This window comes from Miniopterus natalensis, chromosome 11, assembly GCF_054644295.1.
Source record: "Miniopterus natalensis isolate mMinNat1 chromosome 11, mMinNat1.hap1, whole genome shotgun sequence".
Taxonomy (NCBI): domain Eukaryota; kingdom Metazoa; phylum Chordata; class Mammalia; order Chiroptera; family Miniopteridae; genus Miniopterus; species Miniopterus natalensis.
Window position 1 is genome coordinate 77,401,351 of NC_142091.1, and position 23,217 is coordinate 77,424,567.

At 65.8% G+C, this 23,217-nt stretch overlaps 1 protein-coding gene across 10 annotated transcripts in view; it reads right to left on the reverse strand.

The window, feature by feature from the left end:
• The window catches only part of BRSK2 (BR serine/threonine kinase 2), a 49,951-nt gene that overhangs the window by 20,358 nt on the left and 6,376 nt on the right, over window positions 1–23,217 (reverse strand). For all 10 annotated transcript variants that reach the window (XM_087822480.1, XM_087822479.1, XM_087822473.1 and 7 more), the window contains exons 2-4: window positions 3,229–3,323; window positions 2,397–2,482; window positions 486–626 (exon numbers count right to left, since the gene is read on the reverse strand). In XM_087822480.1, coding sequence (XP_087678606.1) covers window positions 486–626; window positions 2,397–2,482; window positions 3,229–3,323 — 322 coding nt within the window. The remainder of the gene's footprint in view (window positions 1–485; window positions 627–2,396; window positions 2,483–3,228; window positions 3,324–23,217) is intronic.

The window sequence follows — 23,217 nt, forward strand, 5'->3', positions numbered from 1 at the left end:
CTCTCCCACACCTGCTCTCCCACACCTGCTCTCCCCCACACCTGCTCTCCCCCACACCTGCTCTCCCACACCTGCTCTCCCCACACCTGCTCTCCCACACCTGCTCTCCCACACTTGCTCTCCCCCACACCTGCTCTCCCACACCTGCTCTCCCCACACCTGCTCTCCCACACCTGCTCTCCCACACCTGCTCTCCCCCACACTTGCTCTCCCCCACACCTGCTCTCCCACACCTGCTCTCCCCACACCTGCTCTCCCACACCTGCTCTCCCACACCTGCTCTCCCACACTTGCTCTCCCCCACACCTGCTCTCCCCACACCTGCTCTCCCCACACCTGCTCTGGGCCGATGCCGACCAGCGCCCTCAGACTGAACGGCCCTGTCCCCAGAACCCCTGAAAAGCCAAGGGAGGAAGCTTCCTGGCGCAAAGGGGCAGGGGCTGTGCTGGGGGGCCCCGGGGTGGGGTCAGGGGGGGTCAGCGCACCAGATGGAGTGGCTGTGGCAGAAGTCCAGTGCAGAGATGATCTGCCGGAAGAACTTGCGGGCCTCCTTGGGGGTCAGCCTCCCCTTCTTGACCAGGTAGTCGAAGAGCTCCCCGCCAGACACATGTTCTAGCACCAGGTATCTGCAGGGACGGGCGGGCGTCAGGTGGCTGCACACGCACCCCTGGCCCACCTGGGGCCACCCTCGGTGTGAGGGGCCCTGCTCGCCGCCCTCCTAGCAGGCCCGCCTCTGGGGCAGCCACTGGGGGAGCCCCCTGGGGCTGGGGCCTGGGAGCAGGGCCACACTCGGCTTCCCGCTGAGGGATCCCTGGGCCCCAAGGCGAGAGGGGCTCCGCAGTTGCTGACCCTCCTGGCGCTGGGGCTTGGACCTCCCAGGCCTCGCCCTGGCCAGCCCAGGCTGGGCTCCCGAAGCCGGGGTACAAATCAGACACGGCCCTCGGGGAGCCCTGGCCGGCAGGGTGGTCTTTGAAACCGGGCAAGGGGCTGGCAGACCAGGGGTGGGGGGCAGGAAGACGTCCGGGTCGGTGGCTGGGGGGACCCTACCCCCCTCTGAAGGTGTTGACTGAGAAGCAGAGCATCGGAGCCAAGCCTCCCCTGTGGAGCCTGAGGGGCTGGTTTCTGGGTTGCGGGTGGGGGGTGGCCCCTGGACACTGAAGCCTGTGAGGCCTCAGGGGAGCTTGGGTGGGGCTGTGCAGACCCCCTGGGAGGTGCTGTGAGCGCTGAGGGTGGCGGGCCTGGGTGGGCTGCAGTGGCTTGGGGAGGGGAAGTGGACCAGAGAGGAGGCAGCAGGACTCGCAGGACGGGCTGGGGAGGGGGAGGGTGTGGGCCTCGGGGACGGGCTGCCTGCAGAGCTGGCCTTGGAGGACTCACGGGGTTAGTGGGGGGTACCCCAGGGCATCAAGGAGAGGAGAGGAGAGAAGGGAGGGGCGGGGGCTGGAGATGCAGGGCTGGGGCACCGGGTGGCGTCCAGGCAGGAGCGGGACAGCCCGAGCACAGCACAGGTCGAAGGGTGCCCTGCAGGCGCCCTAACCTTGGTGGCCCCCGCTTGCTCCTCTGCCTCCAGGCTTCCTTCCTGGGCTGCCTTGGGATTCGGACCCCCTGGGAGGGGGCTGTCCCCAGCACAACTGGACCAGCCGCCTGTCCACCTTCCTCCTAGCCACCGGGCCTTTGCCCGGGCTGTGCCTCCTCCTCGGGATGTTGTCCTGGGTCCTCCCCTGCTCCTGCCCCCCCCCCAAAGTGGCCTCCTCAGGCAAGTGCTCTGCCCCTCGCCCTCGGGAGCCCATCCTCAAAAGTATCTCGACAGAAGCGAGGAGGTGACCGGTGTCCTGCATGTTGTACGTAGAGGTGGACTGTGCCTGCCCCAGCACCTGCCTGCACCCCAAACTCATGGGACATCACCAAGGCCTTGCAAGGCGAGCCGCCGTCAGGCCTGTGGGTGGGTGTGTCCCGTCTGTGCCCTCATCCTGGTTCTGATGTGGCTGAGCTCCTGCGGCTCACCAGTGTCTGGGGCCCCAACACCATGACCAGCCTACTGGCCCCTCAGGCCTGTGGCGACAGTGTCTCCACTGCTCAGGGCCCCCACATGGTGCAGCTCCGCCCCCCCATCCTCAGTTAAACACGGGAGCTGGGCCATTCGTGCCGTGTTGGGACCCTGGCTGGCCCCTGCCCCTTGCCCCCCACCCCCTTCTCCAGGCCGCCCTGTCCCCCATGGTGGCTCAAGCTGATGGCTCTGCAAGTCCTGCGCCTGGTCAAGGTGCAGTGACACCACTGCCCGGGGCTTGTCCTGAGACAACCCCGCTTGGCCCCACTGCCCGACAGGCTGCCCGGCCCCTCCCCAGGCCTCACAGCCCCCACTCTGGCCACCCCAACTCTCCAGGCCCAGCAATACCTACAAATATTTTTTGTTTTCATAAACGTCGTGCAGCTTGAGAACATGAGGGTGTTCGATGAGCTTCAGGATGGCGATCTCTCGCTCCACCTGCCGGGGGGACATCATTGAATCACATGGGGCTCGGCCCCTGGAGACCCCCCACCCATCCACCACCCGAAACGTGCCTGCATGTGGGTAGGACTGAGGGGCACAGACCCCGACCTCACCCTGCCCACCAGGAGCCTCACTGTCGGGGACATAGAGGGTGGTGTCAGTCCAGCCCCTTGGGACACCTCAGTGGGCTCATGGGGCAGGGCCAGTCTAGCAGCAGAGTCTCCACCCTGTGGGACAGACAGGCCTACATGGCATAGCACACAGCCCCACTGGTGACAGGGCCACCTCCAGGTTCCTCACCCAACTGCACCGGGTCCCTGCCAGGCCTTTAGGGAGACGGGCCCCAGTTACACCCATGCCCCCTTGCCCCGGCTCCTGTCTCTCCACTTAGACATCTCAACACCCCAGCCAGAGCCCAGGGCCCAGCCAGGCGCCATCCAAGGCAGGGTCAGAATCCACCTGGTCCCCACCTGCACTGCCCCGCCCACCCAAGAAATGGCCACCTCCCCTCACAACCACCCACCTTGGGTCCTTTGGGGTCCTCAGGTGAACCCACCCAAATCCTCCCCCTTCCCTCAGCAGCCAGAGGGGACCCCACTGACATCACTGGCCTCGCCCACCTGGTTGGCTTCCCTGCAGCCCAGCCTCTGGTCTGCCCGTGGCACTGACCGCAGGGCCCCCTGCCCCGTCTACCCCGCCAGGGCCAGCTCCCACCCCGACTGCCCCGCCCCCCCACTCACCTTCATCAACACGGACTCGCTGAGCTTTTCCCGGTTGACGATTTTGATGGCCACCTTCTGGCATGTGACACAGTGAATCCCCAGCTTCACAAGGCCTGTGGGGAGAGCAGCCTGTCAGACCCACCCCGGGCCATGCCCAGGGCCACACCCAGGGCCTCGAGGACCCACAGTGGCATCCTACCCCCAGGCCAGCACCACCCCAGCCTGCCTCACACCCTTGGCCCTGGAACCCCCACTGAGGGGACACTCCCATAACCACGCTCCTGGCCACACTTCAAGGACCCACAGTCCTGGCCACCCCCTGCCTTGTCATGTGGGCACAGCTGGGTGCCTGCCTCCCCTCCCTGCCCTCCCCCAGGATGTGCCACCACAAGCCTCTCACACCCCCCAGCCCCCTGCCAGCTGCCTCGGGCCCCAGATACCCTGCTCCCCTTTCTGATCTGGGGGGCCTGGGCACTGCCACATGGGGGTGACCTGGTAACCACGGCTCTGCAGTCTGACCATAATTTCTGCTGTTTTAAGGGACAAAAACCACGTCAGGACCCCCTTTCTGTGAACACTGAGGGGACACCACCTTGTCCTTTCCAATTTCAAAAAGGGACCGATGGTACCCCTCCCGCCTTGTGGAGACCTTGACACCTCAGGTCCGCCCCTTTTCACACTGGGAGGCAGGGCTTTCTTACTGATTTGCAAGAGCCCTTTGTGATATGTCCCCTAATCAATCAATCAATCAATCACGTCACAACCGTATCTCTGCCTACACCAGGCACCCACGTCTCCTTCCCAGCACCCTTCAGGGAGGCCTCCTCCTCCAGCTGGCACAGCCTCTGCCTGTCACGGCCAAGAGATGAGACTGTGTCCCCCAGAGACACAGTACCGGGCTCCCACGGTGCGGGGACCAGGCCCTCGTGAACCCCATGCCTGACCCTGAAGCTCCAGCCTCAGGGAGGACAGACGCCCGCAGGGTGTGCCCGCTGAGCCCGGCTCCTGGGGCCTCTCCCTGGCTGCCTCTGATCAGCTCGGGAGCCCTGCGGTCCAGGGCGGGCGGGAGGCACAGCACCCGCGTCCATGCATCCACCGGTCAGAGCCCGCGGCCCAGGGACTCCACCAACTCCAGCACGGCAGGGCTGGCACTGCCCCCCCATCCTTGGCCTGGGCAGGGAAACAGGCAGGAGCAAGAGGCAGAACTGCCTGGCAAGTCCCCAAAACAAGGCCGAGAGGAACCAGGGAACAGTGGTGACAGGAGGCAAAGGCCACTGCCTGGAGAGGGACAAGCTCCTACAAGTCCCGAGCGCCCAGGACAGATGCCAGGTGAGGTGGGTTCCTGGGAAGAGATTCCACAAATACCTGAACGTGAGCCAGCGAGACCCCACAGGGCAGAGCCGGGGTGTGAGGCGGGCGGCGAGCCCCGGGCCAGCTCTGCGTTAGCAGAACATGGAGCCACGTCAGGCCCCGGAACAGTGCGTAAGTAGCTACGGCCGGTCAGAGCCGCCAGAGGGACATGAAAATGGCGAAACACACAGGCCAGGGTGGGGGGACGCCGGTAAGCGCCGGCCTGCGCAGGAATCACGAGCGCACTGGCCCACGCACGCACACGCCACGCGGGGCCGAGAGGGCAGATGTCATCGACGGGCCGGGGAGTTTCCTGCTTCCAGAGGAGGAAGCGCTGGGCCTCAGATGGGCAGGGAGACAGAGAGCGGCACCGGCCGCCCCTCCAGGAACGGGAAGCCAGACGACGCAGCCACCGCGACGATGACAACAGCTGTCTGCCGAGCAGAGCCGAGCACGGGGGTGCCGTGAACCGGGTCGCAGTGACCACCCCTTTTAGAGGAGGAAACGCCGCTGCTGCGTCACCAGCTGGTGCACGGCCACTCAGAAAGGCGGGAAGGAGAAAGGGCACAGCCTACGAGGTGCCCCGGGGAGCCCCAGGCTATGGGACACCGGCCAGCTGCACCCTCAGAGCTGCTCACGGGCCTGTGGGCTGGGGTCCAGGCGGCCAGGACACATGGCTGGGGTGTGTCCTGCGACTCTGGTGGCTCCCTGCCTACTTTCATTTTCATCCACCTGCTGCCGCACTGCCCCGCAGACTCCTATACACCCCTCAAAGCCCAGCATGGAGGTGCCCCTCCTTGGTGAATCTTCCCTACCACCAGGGCAGCAGCTCAGCCCTGGGTGTGCTGGTCCCCGCATCCTGGGATCTCTGGGGCGGGGTGTGTGGGTTCTGAGCGGTGCTGCCAGGCCCTGGGGGCAGGCAGCAGGGAGTCCTCGTCAGGAGCCACTGCAGCCTCAAGAGGCGGAGGCAGCTCCCGCTGGGGAAGCCCGCAGCTGCCCTAATCACCCAGCCCTCCAAGTGCTCAGGCTTATTACCCAATTGGTGTTTTATCTCTAATTATTGTCTTTACAGCAAACACAAGCACACACGGAGAGAAAGTATACACCATGTCACGCCGCGGGAGGCGAGAGGCGGGAGGCAGTCTGCGCCAGTGGGTGTGCTGGGGGGGTGCCCGAGGGTACTGGCTGCCTCCCTGGGAAGGAAGCCTCTCCCGAGGAGGACTGGGGTGCAGTTCCTACAGTTTTTGCCCCCAAAAGACACTCACAGTTGCTCCAAGCCCACGCCTGGGCCAGGCCCTTGCTGATGGCCCCATGTCCCCGGCACCCCGGGGCCCTCCCAGCGCATCCCAGCCACCCTTTAATGGGTCCGGGAGGAGGTCCCGAAGCTTGGAGGTCAGCCTGTCCAGTGAGAGCTTCATCCCCCTGCAGAACTGGCCTGGTCCCACCTGACCCCTCTCCACTCAGGCACTTAGGCTCTGGTGTCACCTCCCTAAAGGCTGACCTGTGTCCTGTCCTGCAGACTAGACCTGGGGCTGCCCTGTTTCTGACTCAGTTATTCTCAGGGCACTGCACCCCTGACCCTCCTGACCCTTGTCTCCCCACCCTGCTGTCTCCCCCACATCGGTCTCTGTGATTGCCCAGACAGAGATCCTGTCACCCACTGGCTGGCCCTGCCACAGCCCTTCCCCAATCCTCCCACCAACACAGACCAGGGCCCCGGGCCTTCAGTGGGGGCAGCTCTCCAGAGTCCTGAATTTTCTGTCCCAAAGTTCTTCTGGCCTGTGCCCCCACCCCAAGTCTCCTCCTGCCACAGATAACCCTGTCCCTCCTGCCCAGGGGAGGGTCGTACACTTCAGTGCCACAGGCCCCCTCGCTGTACAGTGCACTGGGCACCTGGCTGCGTGTCAGCTGGCCCTCGGGCACGGGTGGCCAGAGGGCAGCACCCCTGAGATGTGTGGAGGACAGGATGCGCCAGGGTCCCCGCTCTGAGTCCACAGGTCGAGGGGAGGGCACCCCTCTCGGCACCTCCCAGGTCCCACCACTAATGCTCACAGGACCACTCGAGCATCACGAACTCCTGGGACAGCAGACTGTCCTTCCCGCTGCTAACCGCTGTGCCTCTGGGGCCACGTGGCCATCTCCCCAGGGCCACGGGCACCGCTAACAGTGACCCACTTTCCACCACCTCATGGGCCTCACTGTGGGGGTGTTGGGGGGCAATTTCTGCGGCCAAGTGCAGAAGACACTCCCCCCCTGCCCAGACTCTCCTTGGAGGAACATGAGTCAGCAGAGCGGCCGCCCTGAGCCAGCACAGCCTCCTCCGTCCTGGCAGCGTGTGGGCAGCGGGGAGAAGCCTCCGAGGGCAGGCAGGAGCAGACGCAGTGCTGCTGCTGTGACGAGAGGGCCACGGGACTGCGGGCCACGGGACTGCGGGGAGGACTGCCGGTCCTCCACCCCCAACCGCCTCTTGCTGAGCGACCTGGATCCAAGCTCACAGCCTGCCCTTGACCATCCTGGAGGAGCCGCTGCTGAGGACACTGTCCCCACAGGGACCACAACCCCACGCCCAGGCCAGGACCCAGGTGCCAGCCCCCTGTGCCCTCATCATGGCCCTCACTAGAGGGGGGGCCTCCCTAAAGGGGGGCATGGCACTCCCCACCAGGCAAAGGCCCCGATGGGAGCTCGAAGCAGCAGATGTGCCTGGGACCAGCTGACCACCGGCTTTCCCGAGAAGCTGAGCCCGCTGCCAGCTCTCCAGGGCACCACCCTGGCCAGAAAGGAGAAAGGAGGCACAGGCCCCGCTTGCTTGGGGTGTCTGTGGTGTTCCCCCTGCACCTGGCCCTGCAGCCTCCACCCTCCCAATCCTGGCTCTTCCTGCCACCCTGTCACCCTGCTGCTCCAGGCTGCAGTAAAACACTTGGGGAGGACCCTGGGGACGCGCCCCCTGGGAGCCAGTCTCCTGCAGTGAGGTCCCTCCCACACTGCACCACGGCTGCTCCTGTGGTCAGCGGGAGGTGGCAGAAAGAATGGCCGGACCTCGCAAGGTCAGATGGTCACAGCAGCACAGCTCCCTCTCGGGGCCCGTGCCCTGGGCCCTGCTCTGAGGAGCCACTGCCGGCCTTGAGGCCACCCTGTGTAGATGCCCAGCAGCGGCCAATGCCCACGAGCGAGCCCTGGCCTCACATTGAACCTCGTGAGTTGCCTGAGCACGGCCACCCTGGGACGCCTGAGCCTCAAGCCACTGAGTTTGGGGTGACTTGTCATGGAACAAAAGACCAGGAATATGCCCAGTCCTCCAACTACAGGCTGCAGAAAAATGCTCAGCGCTGGAGCTGGCACGAGCTGAGCACACGTGGGGGACAGCCAGCCTCACCAGGGGGACACAAGGCCTCGGCAGCAGACTGGCCGGGGTGGGCCAGGCAGGCGGTCCGACAAGGTTCCCTGCCCACCCCGAGTTCCCTCACTTGCGTAAGTGGGGAGACTGCCCCCCTGCCCCCGGCCCAGCCCTGTCCAGACAGCACAGAGCTGGAGGAGGCCACACGGGGCAAGTCCGTCCTGCTCCTCTCCATGTCCCAACAGTGACCGGTCACCCAGGCAGCCTCCCTGCCGGAGTGGCAGGGCCACAGCCTCTGCCCAGGGTCTGCCCCCATCCCCTGCCTGCCGGCCAGCTCCCCACAGGTGAGAGTCTTTAGGGAGTCAGCTGCTGGTGGAAAACAAGGGCCGGCCGGTCTCCCAGGACTAGCTCCTGTGCCAGATGAGAGTGGGGGTGGGAAGGGCAGCCAGTCACTGGAGGTACAGGTGGTCCTGCAAGGGACCTCCAGGTGGCCATGCTCCAGGTGATGGCTGTGGGCAGCTGGCGGAGCCTCTCCTAAGCCCATGGGGATACTGTGGGACCTGCCTGGGCCCCCCATCACAAATGGAGTGTGTGGCCCCAAAAAGCTGTGTCCCAGTCCTAGCACTTGGGCCCCATGAATGTGACCTTGTTTGGAAAGAGGGCCTGTGCAGAGCTGGGTTACGAGAGCACCCTGCACAGGGAGGCAGTGACATGAGTCGCTGGGCGAACCCCGGGAGCTGGGCACGGGCCTGGACCAGCTGCTCCCTCGCAGCCCCAGGAGGCGCCAGCCCGCAGAACCCGGCCTCGGGAACAGAAAGAGCAAGGCCCTGTGTGTCAGCGGCCAGGAATGCGGCAGCTTGTGGCGCCCAGGGAACCGGTGTAGGCATTTTCCTCGAGCTTCCTTTCATCGGGAAACTCCCAGTACGTTCCGTTCATCCCACGAGGACGACGCGGTTGAAGCACCCATGTTCAGGTGCCTCACTGAGACTCGCGCTGCGCCCGGTGCCCACACACGCCCTGCAAGAGTGTCCGAGGCTCCAACAAGGAAGCACCCTCCGGGCTCTCCGCCCGGCGTCAGCCTGCAGGCACCCAGGGTGGGACTCAGGGGAGGGGTGCGGGCTCGGCCCCTGGGCAAGAGCCACCGTGCAGGCCCAGCTGGCGCTCTCCACTGTCTGGCCCCTGCGGGCTGCAGACCACCCAGCCTGGAGCCTTGGCTGACCCAGGGCACGAGGCGCTCCCAGCGCTTGGGCCTGGACGGGGCGGGGCCCCCTGCTCCGGAAACGTCTGGTCAGAACTAAGGCTCCCAAGTACCTCCGCTTGGACGCTGAGCTCACAACACCCCCGCTCTGGCTCAGGAAGGGAGGGAGGCTGGGCGAAGCCTCGGAGACACCAAGGCCACTGTCCCGCCGGGTCCGGCCCGAGGGGTCGGCTGAAGCCCGCCCAGCCCGGCGCGGGCGCTTCCCCAGCGGGAGCGGGCACGAGCCCCCCCTTCGCCCCCTCTGCACGGTATTAAGGCGTCAACGACGCGCTGGGCAAGGGCTTGGGGCGAAACCGGGAGCCGGGGACCCACTGAGTTCCTTTCCCAGGGTCGGCGAGGAGCGGGGCGCGCCTGCGGGAGCCCGGCCCCGAGCGGCGTTCAGCACCCTGGACAGGGCCTCCGGCGCGCCGCGGGGTCCCCCGCCCGGGCTCGGGGGCCGCGAGGGCCTTTCTCCGGCCCACGGCCTGCGCGCCGCCAGAGCCAGGGAGCCCCGGGGGGCCGGTTGTCAGCGCCCCCGGGCCGCCTCCTCTGGCCACACCCCAGCTGTTCCGGGGCTTCCTGGTCCTGGGGGTCAGCAGGGCGGTGACCTGCACACCCAGGACGCCCCTTCCTCCCAGAGCTGCTCGGACCAGTGACCGGGGCGCCCAGGCGCTGCACGAAGGGTCCGGGGGCCGCCCCCATCCAGCCCAAGCCCAGCTGCGACCCCTCCCCCCGTGCCCGCGTCCAGGGCCGGCGCGCGCTCCTCCGGCCTCCAAGTCCCTCCCCGACGGCAGAGGGCGGCCCGCGGGCTTGGTTCTGGGGCTCAGCGAGCGCCCTCACCCCGGGCTCCCCGCGACCCAGACCCGGGACGCCCGGGCCCCGCGGGCCCACAGCAAACCCCCCGCGGCGCGCGCGCCTCGGGCCTCCGCAGACGAACGCGCCGCCCGAGGCCGCCCCGCCCCGGCCCCACGGACGCCGCGGGGACCCGGGGGCTCGGCCGGCCGGCGGCGGGGAGGGGGCGCGCAGACATCAAAGCGCCGCTGGTTGCCCCGCATTAGCGGGTCCGGGCTGCGTGCTTCCCGCGCCCCCGCCCAGCCCACCTCCTTTCCAGGCGCGCGCCCCCAGCCCCGGCGCCCCAGTTCTCAGCCTCTGCTCCCCAAACCCCTTCTCCTTCCGTTGGGGGGAGGGAGTGCCCGCTCCCGTGCCCCGCCCCCCGCTTTGCGCGGCACCCCGCTCCACGGAATCGTCTTCGGGGCACCCACATTTCCCGTCTTGGGGAGGCCCTCCCACCGCAGCTGCAGTGACGCCCCCACGCCCCATGAGCGCCCTGCGGGGCTCGGGGTCCACACCCACGCGCGCCCCCGGCGTCGGGAGGGAGACCCCCACGGAGGGGCGCGGGGGGCGGGGGCGGGCACCCCCAGCGCGGCTCCCTCCCGATACAGAGTCTGCGCTTCCTTCGCCCACCCGCGCCAGGCAGGCCAGGGGATGGCGGCGCGTCTCTGGGGAGATGACTGTTCACGCTCGGAAAAGGAGCCTCTCAAATTAAATTAATTAAGCCCTGAAATATTTCACACACGCCTCTGCCGAGCCCCCTGACCAGAGGAGGGCCCTGCTGTCCCCTCTTCGGGACAGACTGGACCCCCGGCGGCCCCTGAGGGGAGGCAGGGTGTGGGGGACACTCTGGCACTCCTCACATAAGGCGGGCTATTCTAGTCCCCAAGGCCTGCCCTGGAGCCCCTGGATGGCATGGGAGCAGGGCTGCAGTCAGGGCTCAGGCTTTGAAGCTGGCTCCCCGTCCCTTCCTGGAATGGGGGTTCACGTGGCCCCTCCAGCCCCAGGGGTGACCTTATGCCCTCTCCTGCCTGTGGTGAAGACTGGACGAGAGCCCCCATATACACATCCACAGTCCTGAGCCCCTACAGTGCCCCCCCCCAGTCAGCTGGGCTTGCAGGTGAAGAGACCCAGCTGGGGGCCCAAAGGCAGTCGGCGGGGCCTTGGAACCAGGGCCCCTGAAAATCAGAAGACATCACCCATGCCCTCTCCCCCCAAAGCTCCTTCTCAGTCCTGCACCCAACTGGAAGGTGCTGAAAGGAACCACCAACTGGAGCCCCAGGGTTAAGAACTCGCTTTCCAGGACCCAGTGTGTGTGGAGTGTGGGCTTGATCCTCCTGGGAACACAGACCTTCCTCCCTGTGAGACTCAGGCCAGGCTCCCAAGGTCAAAGCTGAGAAGGGGCGAGATGCTGGGCACCCGCTGGACACCAAGGGACGCCAAGCACCAGGCCTGCGGGCTCAGTAACGGGCAGACCCTCCCCACCCCCCAGAGGCTGGTGTGGGCTCCACAGACCAGCTGGGAACAGGGGCATCCCCTGCCGCTGGGAGAGAGGGTGCCTGGAGGTGTTTCCCAAGCAGGTGGCCATGAGGTGCGTGTTCGGAGAGGAGGGCTGGTCCCAGAGGACTGTGCTGCTCAGGTCATGGAGGAGACAGAGCGTGGAGTTCCGGGGAGGGCAGGGCCGGGGCAGAGGTGTGGGGGCCCTGGGAGGAGTCGGGCTGGGGCCTGTGCCACCACCAGAAAGACCCAGGTCCCTTGTGCTTGCCTCCTATCGACCCCACACTCTGGGTTGGAAAGACAAGACCTCAGGACATTCTGGAAACCTCTGGAAGGAAGGGGGCAAGTCACAGGGAACAGGACAAGGGCCAGGGGACCCTAGAGAGGTGAAGTGTCACCGTCAGGCCTGAGGTGGTGCCGCAAACACGGTGAGGCACTTGCTGAGGGTGTGGGGGGACGTCCCGGGTAGGTATCCCCTCTCCACGCCAAGACCGAGAGAGGGCCAGAGACAGTCCAGTAGGGTGGGGCCGGGAGGCAGCCGGGAGCAAAGTCTCCTGGTTCTGTCGTAAGAAGGGCTGTTAAGACAGGGCCACTCTGGTGTCTGGGAAGAGAGGGGGCACCCAGCCCCCAGGGAGGCGCCCGTTCTCCAAGGGGGTCCTCCAGTGGGGGCTGGGCAGGCTCCTCGTGGCTCTAACATCAGCCAAGTTCGGCAAGGCCAGCGGAGCCTGTGGGCCGGGGCAGGAGCAGAGGCCGGAGCATAAGCTCTGGGCACTGTCTTGGGCGAGGGCAGGCAGCACCTGTCCCTGCCCCACCCCACCCCGGGATGTCAGCCTGCCCCCAGTGGCCGGGCAGTGGCCAGCAGCCTCTCACCCACGGGTGCCAGGCCCCCAGACTGAGCTCAGGTGCGAGCACCGCCACCTGGGAATCTCACAGCTGGGCCTCCCCTGGCGCAGGTGAGCGTGCGTAGGGCCCTTCCCGCGGGAAGAAGAATGTCTCACACGCTCTCGCACCCATGCACAGACATGACCTCACTTCTCACACACTCCCGCACACACGTGGACTCAGTCACACACCTGATAGGCATGAACACGCACAGGCGCACGCTCACACTGCGCGCACACAGGCTCTCACACACGGCTGCACACACACACACGCTTGTGCACAAAGACTCCTGCTTGCACACACACTCTCCACACACGCAGATTCACACAGTTGTGCACACGCTTTGCACACACTCACACGCTGGTACACATGTGCGTCTTCATAACTGGGGCAGAGCGTGGGGGGACAATGCCTCTGCAGGAAGAGCCAGCCTGGCCTGGAGGAGGGGGTGGTGCAGTGGGAGCAGGAGCCAGGGGTGCAGGGGGCTCAGGCTCCTGTGATCAGGTGACCATCCTGGAAAGGCTGAGCCCCGCCCCTCCCCACCTGCTGGGCCCTCCCTGGGCTGCAGAGGGTGTTGGAGGTCGGGCCCCAGGCTAGCTGGGACGTGATCTTCCAGGGCAGTGCTAGTTGTGGGCACCCCTGCAGTCAGTGGCTGCACAGGGGTGAGGCTGCTGTGCCCAAGCCACACCTTCTCCCCAACTCCAGGGCGGGGGGGGGGGGCAGAGCAACACCCACTGCCCAGCTGCAGCCCCCACTCTGCCCGCTAACCCAAGCTCGAGGGGTGTCCAGGTTGGGGTGATGGCCTCTTTCCCAACCTCTGGCCCTGGAGTAAGGAGAGGGAGGGGTGGGCGAGAGTGGGCCAGCCGGGCCACTGTGGGAGCCCCGATCAGTCTGAGTCTAAAACCCGCCCTGCAGGGAATGGGGGCTGCTCTGGGGGCCCCAGGGGAAGAGCCTGCTCAGCCGGGCGGCCAGCCTCCCACACCCCTATCCCTGAAGGATCCCCAGCTGGTCTCTAAACCCCGAGCCGCCTCATACAAAGCCCTCCCCCTCCTCTCTCCTGCCAAACCGCCATCTGTTGCCATGGCGACGGAGCAGAAAAGGCAGGCGGCCCTCGGCGCTCTCCCCACCCCCTCCTTCCCTGCTCCTTCAGCTGGCCTGGGCTCAGAGCAGGGGCTGGTGCAGCCCCACTGGCCCCGGAGTCCCCTGGGCCCAGCGAGGGGCCTGGCCACAGCCCCGCTAACACCTGCGTCCAGCACAGGAGGCCAGGCTGAGCCCTCTCGCGACTCCAGCCTCCAGAGTCCCCTCCTCTGGCCCTGCCACGGTGCCAACCCTGCCCCGGCAGGTCCTGTCTGGCACTGGGGAATAGCCGGTGGCCTATCCGCTCCCCAACCCACCTCCCCTGCTGTGCACCCACCAAGGAGCAGCCCCAGGGCCAGCCACCTGCCCTGCCCACCCTGAGGCCAGATCCAGGGGGGAGGTACAGTCCTGGCTGCTGAAGGGGTGGTGCCCAGCAGGTGGCCTCGCCTGCACCTGCTGCCCCAGGTGAACTCCCGACGGACTGGGAAGACGGGGAGAGGAGGAGAGACCACAGGCTCTAAAGTCAGGGTCGGCTACCACCCCAGAGGTCCCGGGGTGGACCACCCGCCTCCATGGCACCAGTGCCCCAGCTGAGCACATCACGGCCACGGTGCAGCTCTCACAACCCCGAGAGGCTGACACCACGGGTGCCCCTCCGGCCTCCAGGCCCCGGGCCCAGAGCGGTGCAGCCACTCGCCGGGAGGCGGCCAGTGCTGAGCAGCAGACCTGGTGACCGCACACAACCAGAGACAGGCCTGAGCTCGTGGCTTCTCGTTTTCTTCTGTGTCCCGAGCTCTGGTTTGCTCCCTGACACCCGCTTTTCCAGCGCCCCCATCCCAGCTGCTTCTCCACACGCCTCGAGGTGTGACTGCCGCTCAGATTTCAAAGGGCGGTTTCCGGTCTCTACGGGGCGACACACCCGGGAGACCAGCAGGATGATCAGGATGGGGCGGCCTCCTCTGGCCCCAGGGGTCCTACCGCCCCTCTGCCGCCCCTCTGCACCCTTTGCTCACTGTCACTACCGAGTCTGTCTTCTCTGGACCGTCACATAGACGCAGTGCCACCCAGCACACAGGCAGCCGCAGCGGTGACTCAGAGCGGCCCAGTTCCCCGAGAGCGACAGGCCGGTGAACGGAGAAATGGATCCTTGGCGCGGAAGGAGCTCTGACTTACACCCCCACGCTCGACCGTCCTCAAAGGAGCCGAGGAAGAGCCTGGCTTCTCTGACAAACACAAATGCCCCCCCCCCAGGAGCTCAATGGCCAGCGGCACAGGGCAGGCCTCGGACTGGCTGACGGAGGATGGTCCTGCAGAGTTTCAGGACGGTCCCCAGCAGGCCGGCCCTCCAGGCTCAGGCGCAGGGCCTGGGAGTGGGGAGGCAGGGGCACTTGAGGCAGAGATGTGGGGCCACGGGAGCAGGAGGGCGCCTGCCTGCTTCTCTTCCTGCCTGGAGGCCCCGGCGTCCAAGGGCCACCTGCCCTGTGGGCCCAGGAGGCGGGGGCCCGAGCCTGAGACCGTGCCATGAAGCCCCTACGAAACCACCCAGTTCCTTCCAAAGGCTGAGGTCCTGGGCCCAGCCCATGGGTTGTGTGGACACTGGACTCGGTCCCACAAAGGGGGGACACAAGGTTGCAGAAGAAGCGGGCCCAGGGCTGTCAGGATCGACCCCTTCTCCCAGGGCCACAGGGGGCCGTGTGGACAGATGGGGGCCGGGGGGGCGAAGGCCCTGACAAGAGGCCGCCCAGATCTCTACCCTCAGGTGTCGAGGGACGGCTCTGAGGGGGGGGAGGAGGGGTTCCCTCGCCTCAGCAGAGTAGGTGCCCAGCCTCAGCAGCTCCGTGGTTTCCATGACGACTGTAGAGGAAGTAGGAGACCCAGGGGGTGTATGATGCAAGAGGGTACCCCTCCTCTTCCTTCCCCACCCCCTGGCTTCCTCCCACCCCAGCACCAACTCCCCCAGGACCAGGAGCCCCCAAACAGGCCCACCCACCCCACTCACCCTGGAGCCAGGAAGGAGAATATGGTCCCCATGGTGTCCCCACCTCCAGGCAGGGGCTTCCCCGTGCACAGCAGGACCCACCCGAGCCTCCCTCAGCCATGGGAAGCCCACCCACCCACCCACCCCGCAGGGGCGTCCGCCTACTGTGCGCTCAGCACCACACCCAAGGGCACAAGCCCCAGATGCTGACCAACCAACCTCAGGACTGGGGTGGGGTCTGCAGGGGACAGGGAGGCAGGAGGCGGAGGGAGAGAACCAGCACCCAGCACCCAGATCCTCCACCCGGCCAGGCCACAACCTCTCCAGCCACACTCAGGCTCGGGCAGGTGCCCAAGGGGACCCGCCGCCTTATCTGGGACACAAGTGCCGTGCCATGAGCCCGGCTCCTCGGTGTGCCCCTCCCCTGCCATCCCTGCCCAGACGCCCCCACTCCTCCCTGGAGTAGGGGCCACACCTCTAGTCCCTCGGGGCACGTGAGATCTTTATTAACTGGCTTTTCAATTCAATACTGTAAAATTAGACCAATGAAATATTCTTATTGAGTCCAGTAACTACTCAGTGATTCAATCTGGTAAATTGTGTATTTTTAAGTTGGTGCCCTAGTTTTAGAAGCCTCGGGACTGGGGGCGGATGCTGGTGGCCGGCCACGCCCTGTAGGCTAGGGACAGGAAGGTGGGTGGCAGGCCCAAGGGGCCCCAGGAGAAGGGGAAGTCCGGAGGCGTGTAGGAAGCAGGCAGCAGAGGGCCGGCCTCGGGGGTTGCTGTGGAGGGAAGGCCGAGGCTGGACTGCAGGGAGGCAGGACTAGCAGCGGTGCCCTGGCCAGCAGCTGTCCAGCCCCCAGGGACCAGCAGGGGTGTGGGGTAGGGCAGGCAGTAGAGGGACAGATCCCTGGTGGTCAGCAGGAGCGACTCGGCATCAGTGGCCAAGGGTATGGCTGGGAGGACAGGGGTCACCGGCAGAGGTGGGCAACCTGTGGTCCAGGACCTGCCTGCCCAGCAGAGCTCCGACCCCACCAGGCCCCAGGGATGGTGGATGGTGCTGGGGCGGCCGCAGCGATGAGGTCAGACGTCTACCCTGAGAAGCCCGAGTGGGTCTCCGCCTGTCAGGACACAGACAGACACACCAACACAGAGACAGCTGCAACCCCAGCCAACTCCACACACTCTTGCTGGGAGTCGGGACCCTCAGGCATGAAGCCAGGCCAAGACGCTCACAATCTAAGCCGGGTGTAGATACGCTTCCCAGAAGCCTCCGGGACTCGCTGCAGCCCCTGCCCCATGGAGCAGGAGCTGCAGGTCAGCAGACCCCTTCCATCCCTGATACAGAACACAGGCTCCTGCGCCGGCCAGCCCGCCCGTGGTCAGAGATGGCACAGCCCACCTGCCCGGCTCCCAGAGCAGCATCGTCACCGGGACACCGGGACACTTGGCCCCTGTGGCCCAGTGGGTAGGCAAGGAAAGGGGTGGAGGGGGCAGGGCTGCGGAGCAGGCAGGCCTCTCTGGTCTGCACCGACACCTCCTGTCCCCCACTTGGGGTTTCCATGAGGATTTCACAAAAAACTGAGTGTCTCTGCAGGGTGTGGGGCTGAGGGGCCACTCTGCACTGTCAGATTTGTATTTAGCTTAAAAAAACACCGACCCACATTTCACAAACTCTCTGCTCACTTGGTTTCCCCAACCACGAGGATGGTCTGAGGTTCCACCCTCCTGGCCCTGCCAGTGAGTCTGTGCCCCCTCCCCACTCCTGGGGTGAGGGGAGGTGGGGACATGAGCCACAGTCTCTCCCAGCTCCTCCCCAGGAGACCAGCCCTTGGGTTCCTCCTCTGATCCAGGGTGCAGGCACCCCGATTATCACATGGGGAGCATCTGACCTGGGAGTGGGGGTGAGGTGGGTCCAGGGCAGGGTGGCAGGGCTCAGGGAACCCCACAGGGCTGGCATGAGCCTGACACCATGGCGCTGGGGCCAGATGAGCAGTATCCTGGGCATTCCTTGCTGGGCCTAGGCTGGCCCTGGAGCCCAGCAAGGGACTCAGTCCAGGCTGGCTGCTCCCCGGGGGTGAATCCAGACCCTGCTTGGGTCCCTCAGGGGATGTGCTCCCCAGACAGCCAGGCAGACACAGGCCCCGCCTGCCATGCCCTCAGGAAGTGGGAACAGGGCCCTGAGCCCCATCCCTGCCCGCAGGGTCTGGAGCTAGGAGAGCTGGCCCATCCCCAAAGTATATACTGGGGCCATAATCTCCCGCCTGGGGTAATAATAGAATCTGCTTAGTGGGCAGTGGGCAGCTTGTTCTAAGGACAGAGAGAGGAGAAAGGCGGACACCTGCATGTCCACACTGGCCCTGTCCTCCCAGACGGTCAGGCCCTGAGCGCCTCGGACTGCTCCCAGGAGGCCGCCTGCCTGGAGCTGTCCATGGTCACGGAGCCAGGGTGGGCTGTCCGCCTCTGCCAACTCTTCCCCTCTCGGGGCCGGCACTCAGGCTGGCAGCCAGGGGGACAGGGAGGTGGGACCAACAGAACAAGGAGCAGCCCCTCCCCCCATGTGCCGACTGCACAGCCACACACAGCCTCAGGCTGTGGCTCCTTGCTCTGCACCCCAAGTCCACTGCCTTGACCTCCTGACCCCCGGACCCCCGAGGTGCCCCTCCCCCCATCTCCTGCCCACCCCACAGCACCTGCTGCCCAGAGACCCAGCAGCAAGCTCTCAGTTCATGCACAGATTTCCTCTCCACCTGCAAACCTGCAGTCAGTCCCAGTGCCGGCCCGCTGGGCACAGGCTTAGTTTATGAGGTCCCGTGCCCAAACGCCACTGGGAGGCCACCCATCCTGAGGCCACACACACCAGAGACCCTGACATCATCCCAAAGCACAGGGGCCCCAGGTTGTGGCCCTGCTCACCTCATGACAGGGCTGACTGCCACCTGCCCTGGGCTCCTGAGCAGGGAGTGAAGCAGAGGCACAGAGCACCTGGCCCCCCCCCCCCCCAGCACCCAGCCGACACCTGCTCCAGGCCTACCCAGAGCTAACAGCAACACCCCATGTGCCCAACCCATTTCTGGGGCTGCAGGCCCCTCTAGGGTAGAGGCCACTTGGCGTCCAAGAAAAGAAGTGCCCCATTAGGGTAGGTGCTGGTCTGCAGGCCCCCAGGTATAGCCCCAATGGTGAACCCCTAAGGTCTAGCAAGGAACAGATTTGGGAACAGTGGGGACATGCCCACAGCCACTGGCCACTCTCAGAGGCCTGCTGCCCAATGGACTGCTGCCGAGCCTGCTGAAGGGCCAGTCACAGTCTCTGCAGACATCCCTCAGCAAAGAGACCTGCCACCCTGCAGTCCTGCCGCCGCCTCTCCTCCCTGAGGCTTGGGGAGGGGGCTCTTGCAGTGGGCGTGGGCAGCAACCAGAGCCCAGACCAGCCTAAACTAGCAGGGACAGGCCTGGCTGCTCCCCAGTCTCCCAGCCCAGGTAAGGACTATCTGCAGCACAGCCCAGCCAGCTTCCCAGAGGTGCCCCCCCCTCCCAGCAGCACCGAGAGAGAGAGATGCTGCTGACCAGGCCTGAATCAGCACAGAACCCTATGGGAGCCACCTGGGCCCAGCAGGACTGTCGCCCAGAGGCCACCTGACTGGGGTGACTTGGGACGCTGTGGGCCCTGGATAGAGGAGCAGGGAGTGAGACTGTGAAGTTGGGGGCATGGGCCCCTCAGCCCCTGCCAGGCCCAGAGCATCACTGGGTCCCACAGGGCTGACAGCCAAGCTGGGTCCCCAGGTCTTCACCAGAATGTGGCTTCAGTCTGACTCCCCTGCTGGTTATCTGCCCCCGGCCTGGTTCCCAATGGGGACAGCACCAGCATCACTCACAGTGACCCACGGGCTAGGGATGGCATGGGTTGGGGTGAGGGTCGGCCACCTTCCTGCTCTCTGGGTGTGGGGACAACCACTACTGACCCCCGAGTGACCCACCTGGGCTCCTCGTCCCCCTCACAGTCACCAGCACAGGGACGCCTGGAGGAGCATGTGCACTGTGGGGGGGGGGGGCTTGAGCAGGGCCCCGAGGTCAGAGGTCCCAGGGCTGGCTAATCCCAAAGGGCAGCAGTGGACATGGGTCTGAGCACCCCACAGGTGGAGGCACAGGGAGGGGTTGGTGCAAACATGGATCTGCCCTCGAATCTGGGGGCATCCCCAGGGGCACCCCCGCAACCCTGCCAAGCCCGAGGCACCCATCCTCCTGGGGCCCACAGCCCTCATCCCTGCACTGACACCCTTGCTGCCCCGTGGCATCTGCCAGAGGTGCCCGATCTGTGCCATGTCGTGGTGAGTTATAAATCCTTCGGGATTTGGGGTTTAGAGTCAGCAAGCCTCCAATCTGAGCCAGACCCTCTGCCTCAGAGATAAGCCAGCACCTAAACCCTCACCTCACACCCTCCCCCCACCCCCATGGCCTCAGGCCTTCAGTGGGAGACCTCGAGCCCAGCACTGAGCCCCAATGGTGCTTTGGGGTGGGAGGGATGGGTGGGGTTGGCTCCCTACATCCAGGACCAATTCCCTCCAATGCCCCAGAGCCTGGCCCACAGCTGGTGGCCCCTTGGCCACCCCCAGGCCATCCAGGGAGGTCCCAGTCTCCTACACAAATCCCTGCATTTCTTCCACCTCAGGCCACAAGACCCCATAACAAGGATTTCAGGAGTGAGCCATGGGACCTGACCGCACCGTGTGCCTGCCCCTCCCCAGGGAGCCCCCACAGCGCAGAGTGGGGCCCAGTGGTCAAGGCCTCCCAGGTTGCTCTGTGCCCTGAGGTACCCACACTGGGCGACACCTCGGGGACCTGGCGCTCACGTCCGCCCCCAGCGAGTCAGCAGCAGCCCCAAGAGAACTGGCCACCAGCTTCTCAGGTGGGGCCAGGGTCTCCCGTGGGAGCACACCAGCAGGGGCTGGGGGGCTGGGGCTGCCACTAACACATTCAGCACTGGGAAGCTTCCCTCTTGCCCCTCAGTCACCAGGGCAGGGACCAAATCCCATGCGGGAGACAGGTGTCTGCCAGCTGCTGGGAGGTTTGAGGACCCACTGTTTACCGCAGCCTCCCTCACGGGAGAGGGAGCCCCAGGCTTCAGCACAGCGGCGCTGGACAGCTCCCCACCTTCCCGAGGAGCCGTTCCCGCAGCCCAGAAGGCATCGGAGTCCAGCTGCCCCCAGCCCCAGCCCCACATGCCCCCCAGGAGGGTGCAGCAGGGATGAGGGCCACCATCTGAGGGCCTGCACTGCTCTCCCCGGAGACTGGGGGGATGGCGGGAGGCAGCTGGCTGCCAGTGGGACCAACGAGGGGCACTGCAGTGCAGAGAGCAGGGGCCCCAAGTATCCTAGGGGTTGGGGGTCAAGGGTCAGGAATGAGGAGCGGGAAAGGTCACAGTTCTCTCCATGTGGGGTCCCGCCAGCATCAGCATCACCTGACCTGCAAGGTGGACACCCAGGTGAGGACCCAGGGCCCAGTCCCCGCGGTCCGCCAGGTGTGGCAGCAGAGGGGCCGGTCATCGGAGACGCGGGCTCCAGGAAACCGCCAGAGTGAAAACCCACCATCTGCTGGGATTTCTGGGGGTTTGGGAATCGTGTCCACGTTTTGGGGCAACGATAACGGGTCTGGCCTTCTCAAGTTTCTCTTTCAGACCCAGGCACCAAAATATTCACAGCTAAGCGTGACTGGGGTTATCGGGGGCGGGGGGGGGGCGGTGAACTGGAATCGGCCGCGTGTCCTGGAGCTGGGGTGGGCTCTCCTCTCTCTGTGTCTGAAAATACCTGCACACAGGGAACATGAGACACTGTGCCCAGGACAGTCCCAACTGTGGTCCCAGGAACCAACCCAGGGTCCCCACCCTGGGGGGCCCCCAGGACAAAGGAAGCTACAGGCTGGGTGGCAGCAGTGGGAGAGGTGAGCCCAGCAGGGCCACGGGCAGAGCAGGGTCACGTCCCAGGGCACGGTGACATCCTGTGGCAGAGGGAAGAGGCAGGAGAGCCCCTTACCCACCCGGTGCCTTTGGGGTGGGGACATCACCTGTCCAAGGCCTCAGGACTGTGCCCCTCTCCCCCCGCGGCCCCTGGGCAGGCACAGCTGGACTGGCCCAGCTTCGCCACAATCCCCACCCACCCTGAAACAAGCTCCACACAATCCCACCTCCAAGGGGTGAGCACACACAGCACAGCTCCTGGTTTCTCCCCAAGGCCACCTGCCCAGAGGAGGGCCATTCCAGGTCCCTTGGCCCCCCCGAGACCCAAAGGTGACACAGGCTCCCCTGCTCAGCCCCAACCAAGCACGTTCCCACCCACCATCACACCCGAGCCGGAACGGGGAAACTGAGGCACGGAGACACGTGACTATCCGACAGCAGAGCCTGGGCTTCACCAAACACCAGGTGGGGCTGCCTCAGGGACCTCAGGATCACAGTGCTCCGTGCCTTTGGGTCTGGGATGGGACGGCCTGCCCAGCTCCCTGACTACGTGCAGGTGCCAGGGGGCTGCACACAGCTGAATGGTCCCAGGGACTCAGCTCCTTACCCACACCTGGAGAGCAGAGGCTTGCCTCACACAGGCGCCAAGCCACAGTCGCTCCCTGAATCCCCACGGGCACCCGCCAAGTGCCACCCAGGCTATCCCCAGGCTCTTCACCAGACAAGTGGGGGGGGGGGGTGCAGCAGGGCCTGTGGCTCCCAACCCAGGAAGGGGCTTCATCTGGCCCTGTCCACCTGGGCTCCAGCTTGGGGCAGTCACCGCCCAAGGAAGCTGGACACGTGAGCTCAACCTGCCCATGGACCAGTTTCAGACAGAATGAGACCGCGGCCACCTATGGCCAGTGCCTTTCCAATCTCAGCTCAGCCCAGGGGAGAGGTCTCCTGTCCAGGGACACAGCCAGCCAGAGCTCCAACCAGGCCAGCCCAGGCAGCGTCCCAGGGTCACCGACTCTGGCCTCGTGGCCCGTGCCCTAAGCTGAAGCTGGTCAGGCAGAGAGGGGGTCAGGCTCCGGGACAGCCCCCCCACCCAGCATGCAGGGCCCCCCAGGCACTGCCTCCTTGGCCCCTCCCATTCCAGCCCTGGGCCCAAGCCAGTGGCTGCCCAGCGGATCTGGAGTTAGCCGGGGACATGGGCCAACACCCCCCTCACAGATGCTTCATTCCTCTGGGCAGCCTTACTGCCTCCGCAAACCGCCCACGGCACTAAGATGGAGCAGCAGACTGACGTGTCCCCAGGCTCCAGCCACGTCACTCAGGCCACACAAGCCATTTAGGCTGCCTCCCACCCCTGCCCTGGGGCCAGGAGGGCCAGACCTGCCCCCAGGACTCTGGCCCAGCCTGAGCACAGAGTGGGCGACAATGGTACTGGAGCCCTGGGAGCCCCCATCACCATGCAGGCCACGAGCCCCTGCTCCCGGGGCTCTCCCTTACCCCAGCTCACAGCCCAGACGAGAGGCCTGGAATCTTCCATTCACCCTTGGCCAGGCCCGTGGGCAGGGCTCACAGGAGGTCCTGTGGGGGGACAGCCAGTCCCAGGCCCCTGTGCAGAGGAGGACTTGGTAGCCCTCTCGGGAAGCGGCTCTGTCCTCGAAGGCCAGCATCCCAGCCGGGGTGGATGTCCTCAGGATGCATGCCGGGGTCTACATGCATTGACCTGTGCAACCCTGGGAATCCACCCGAAGGCAGTCATCCCAGAGCACAGGGAGGAAACTGAGGCCCAGCGTGGCCTCCAAGGCTCCAGGGATGAAATGATCACCCGTGAAAAATCCCGCGGAAGAAAAGGGCCCTTCTCTTGAGCCACTGCAGCGGG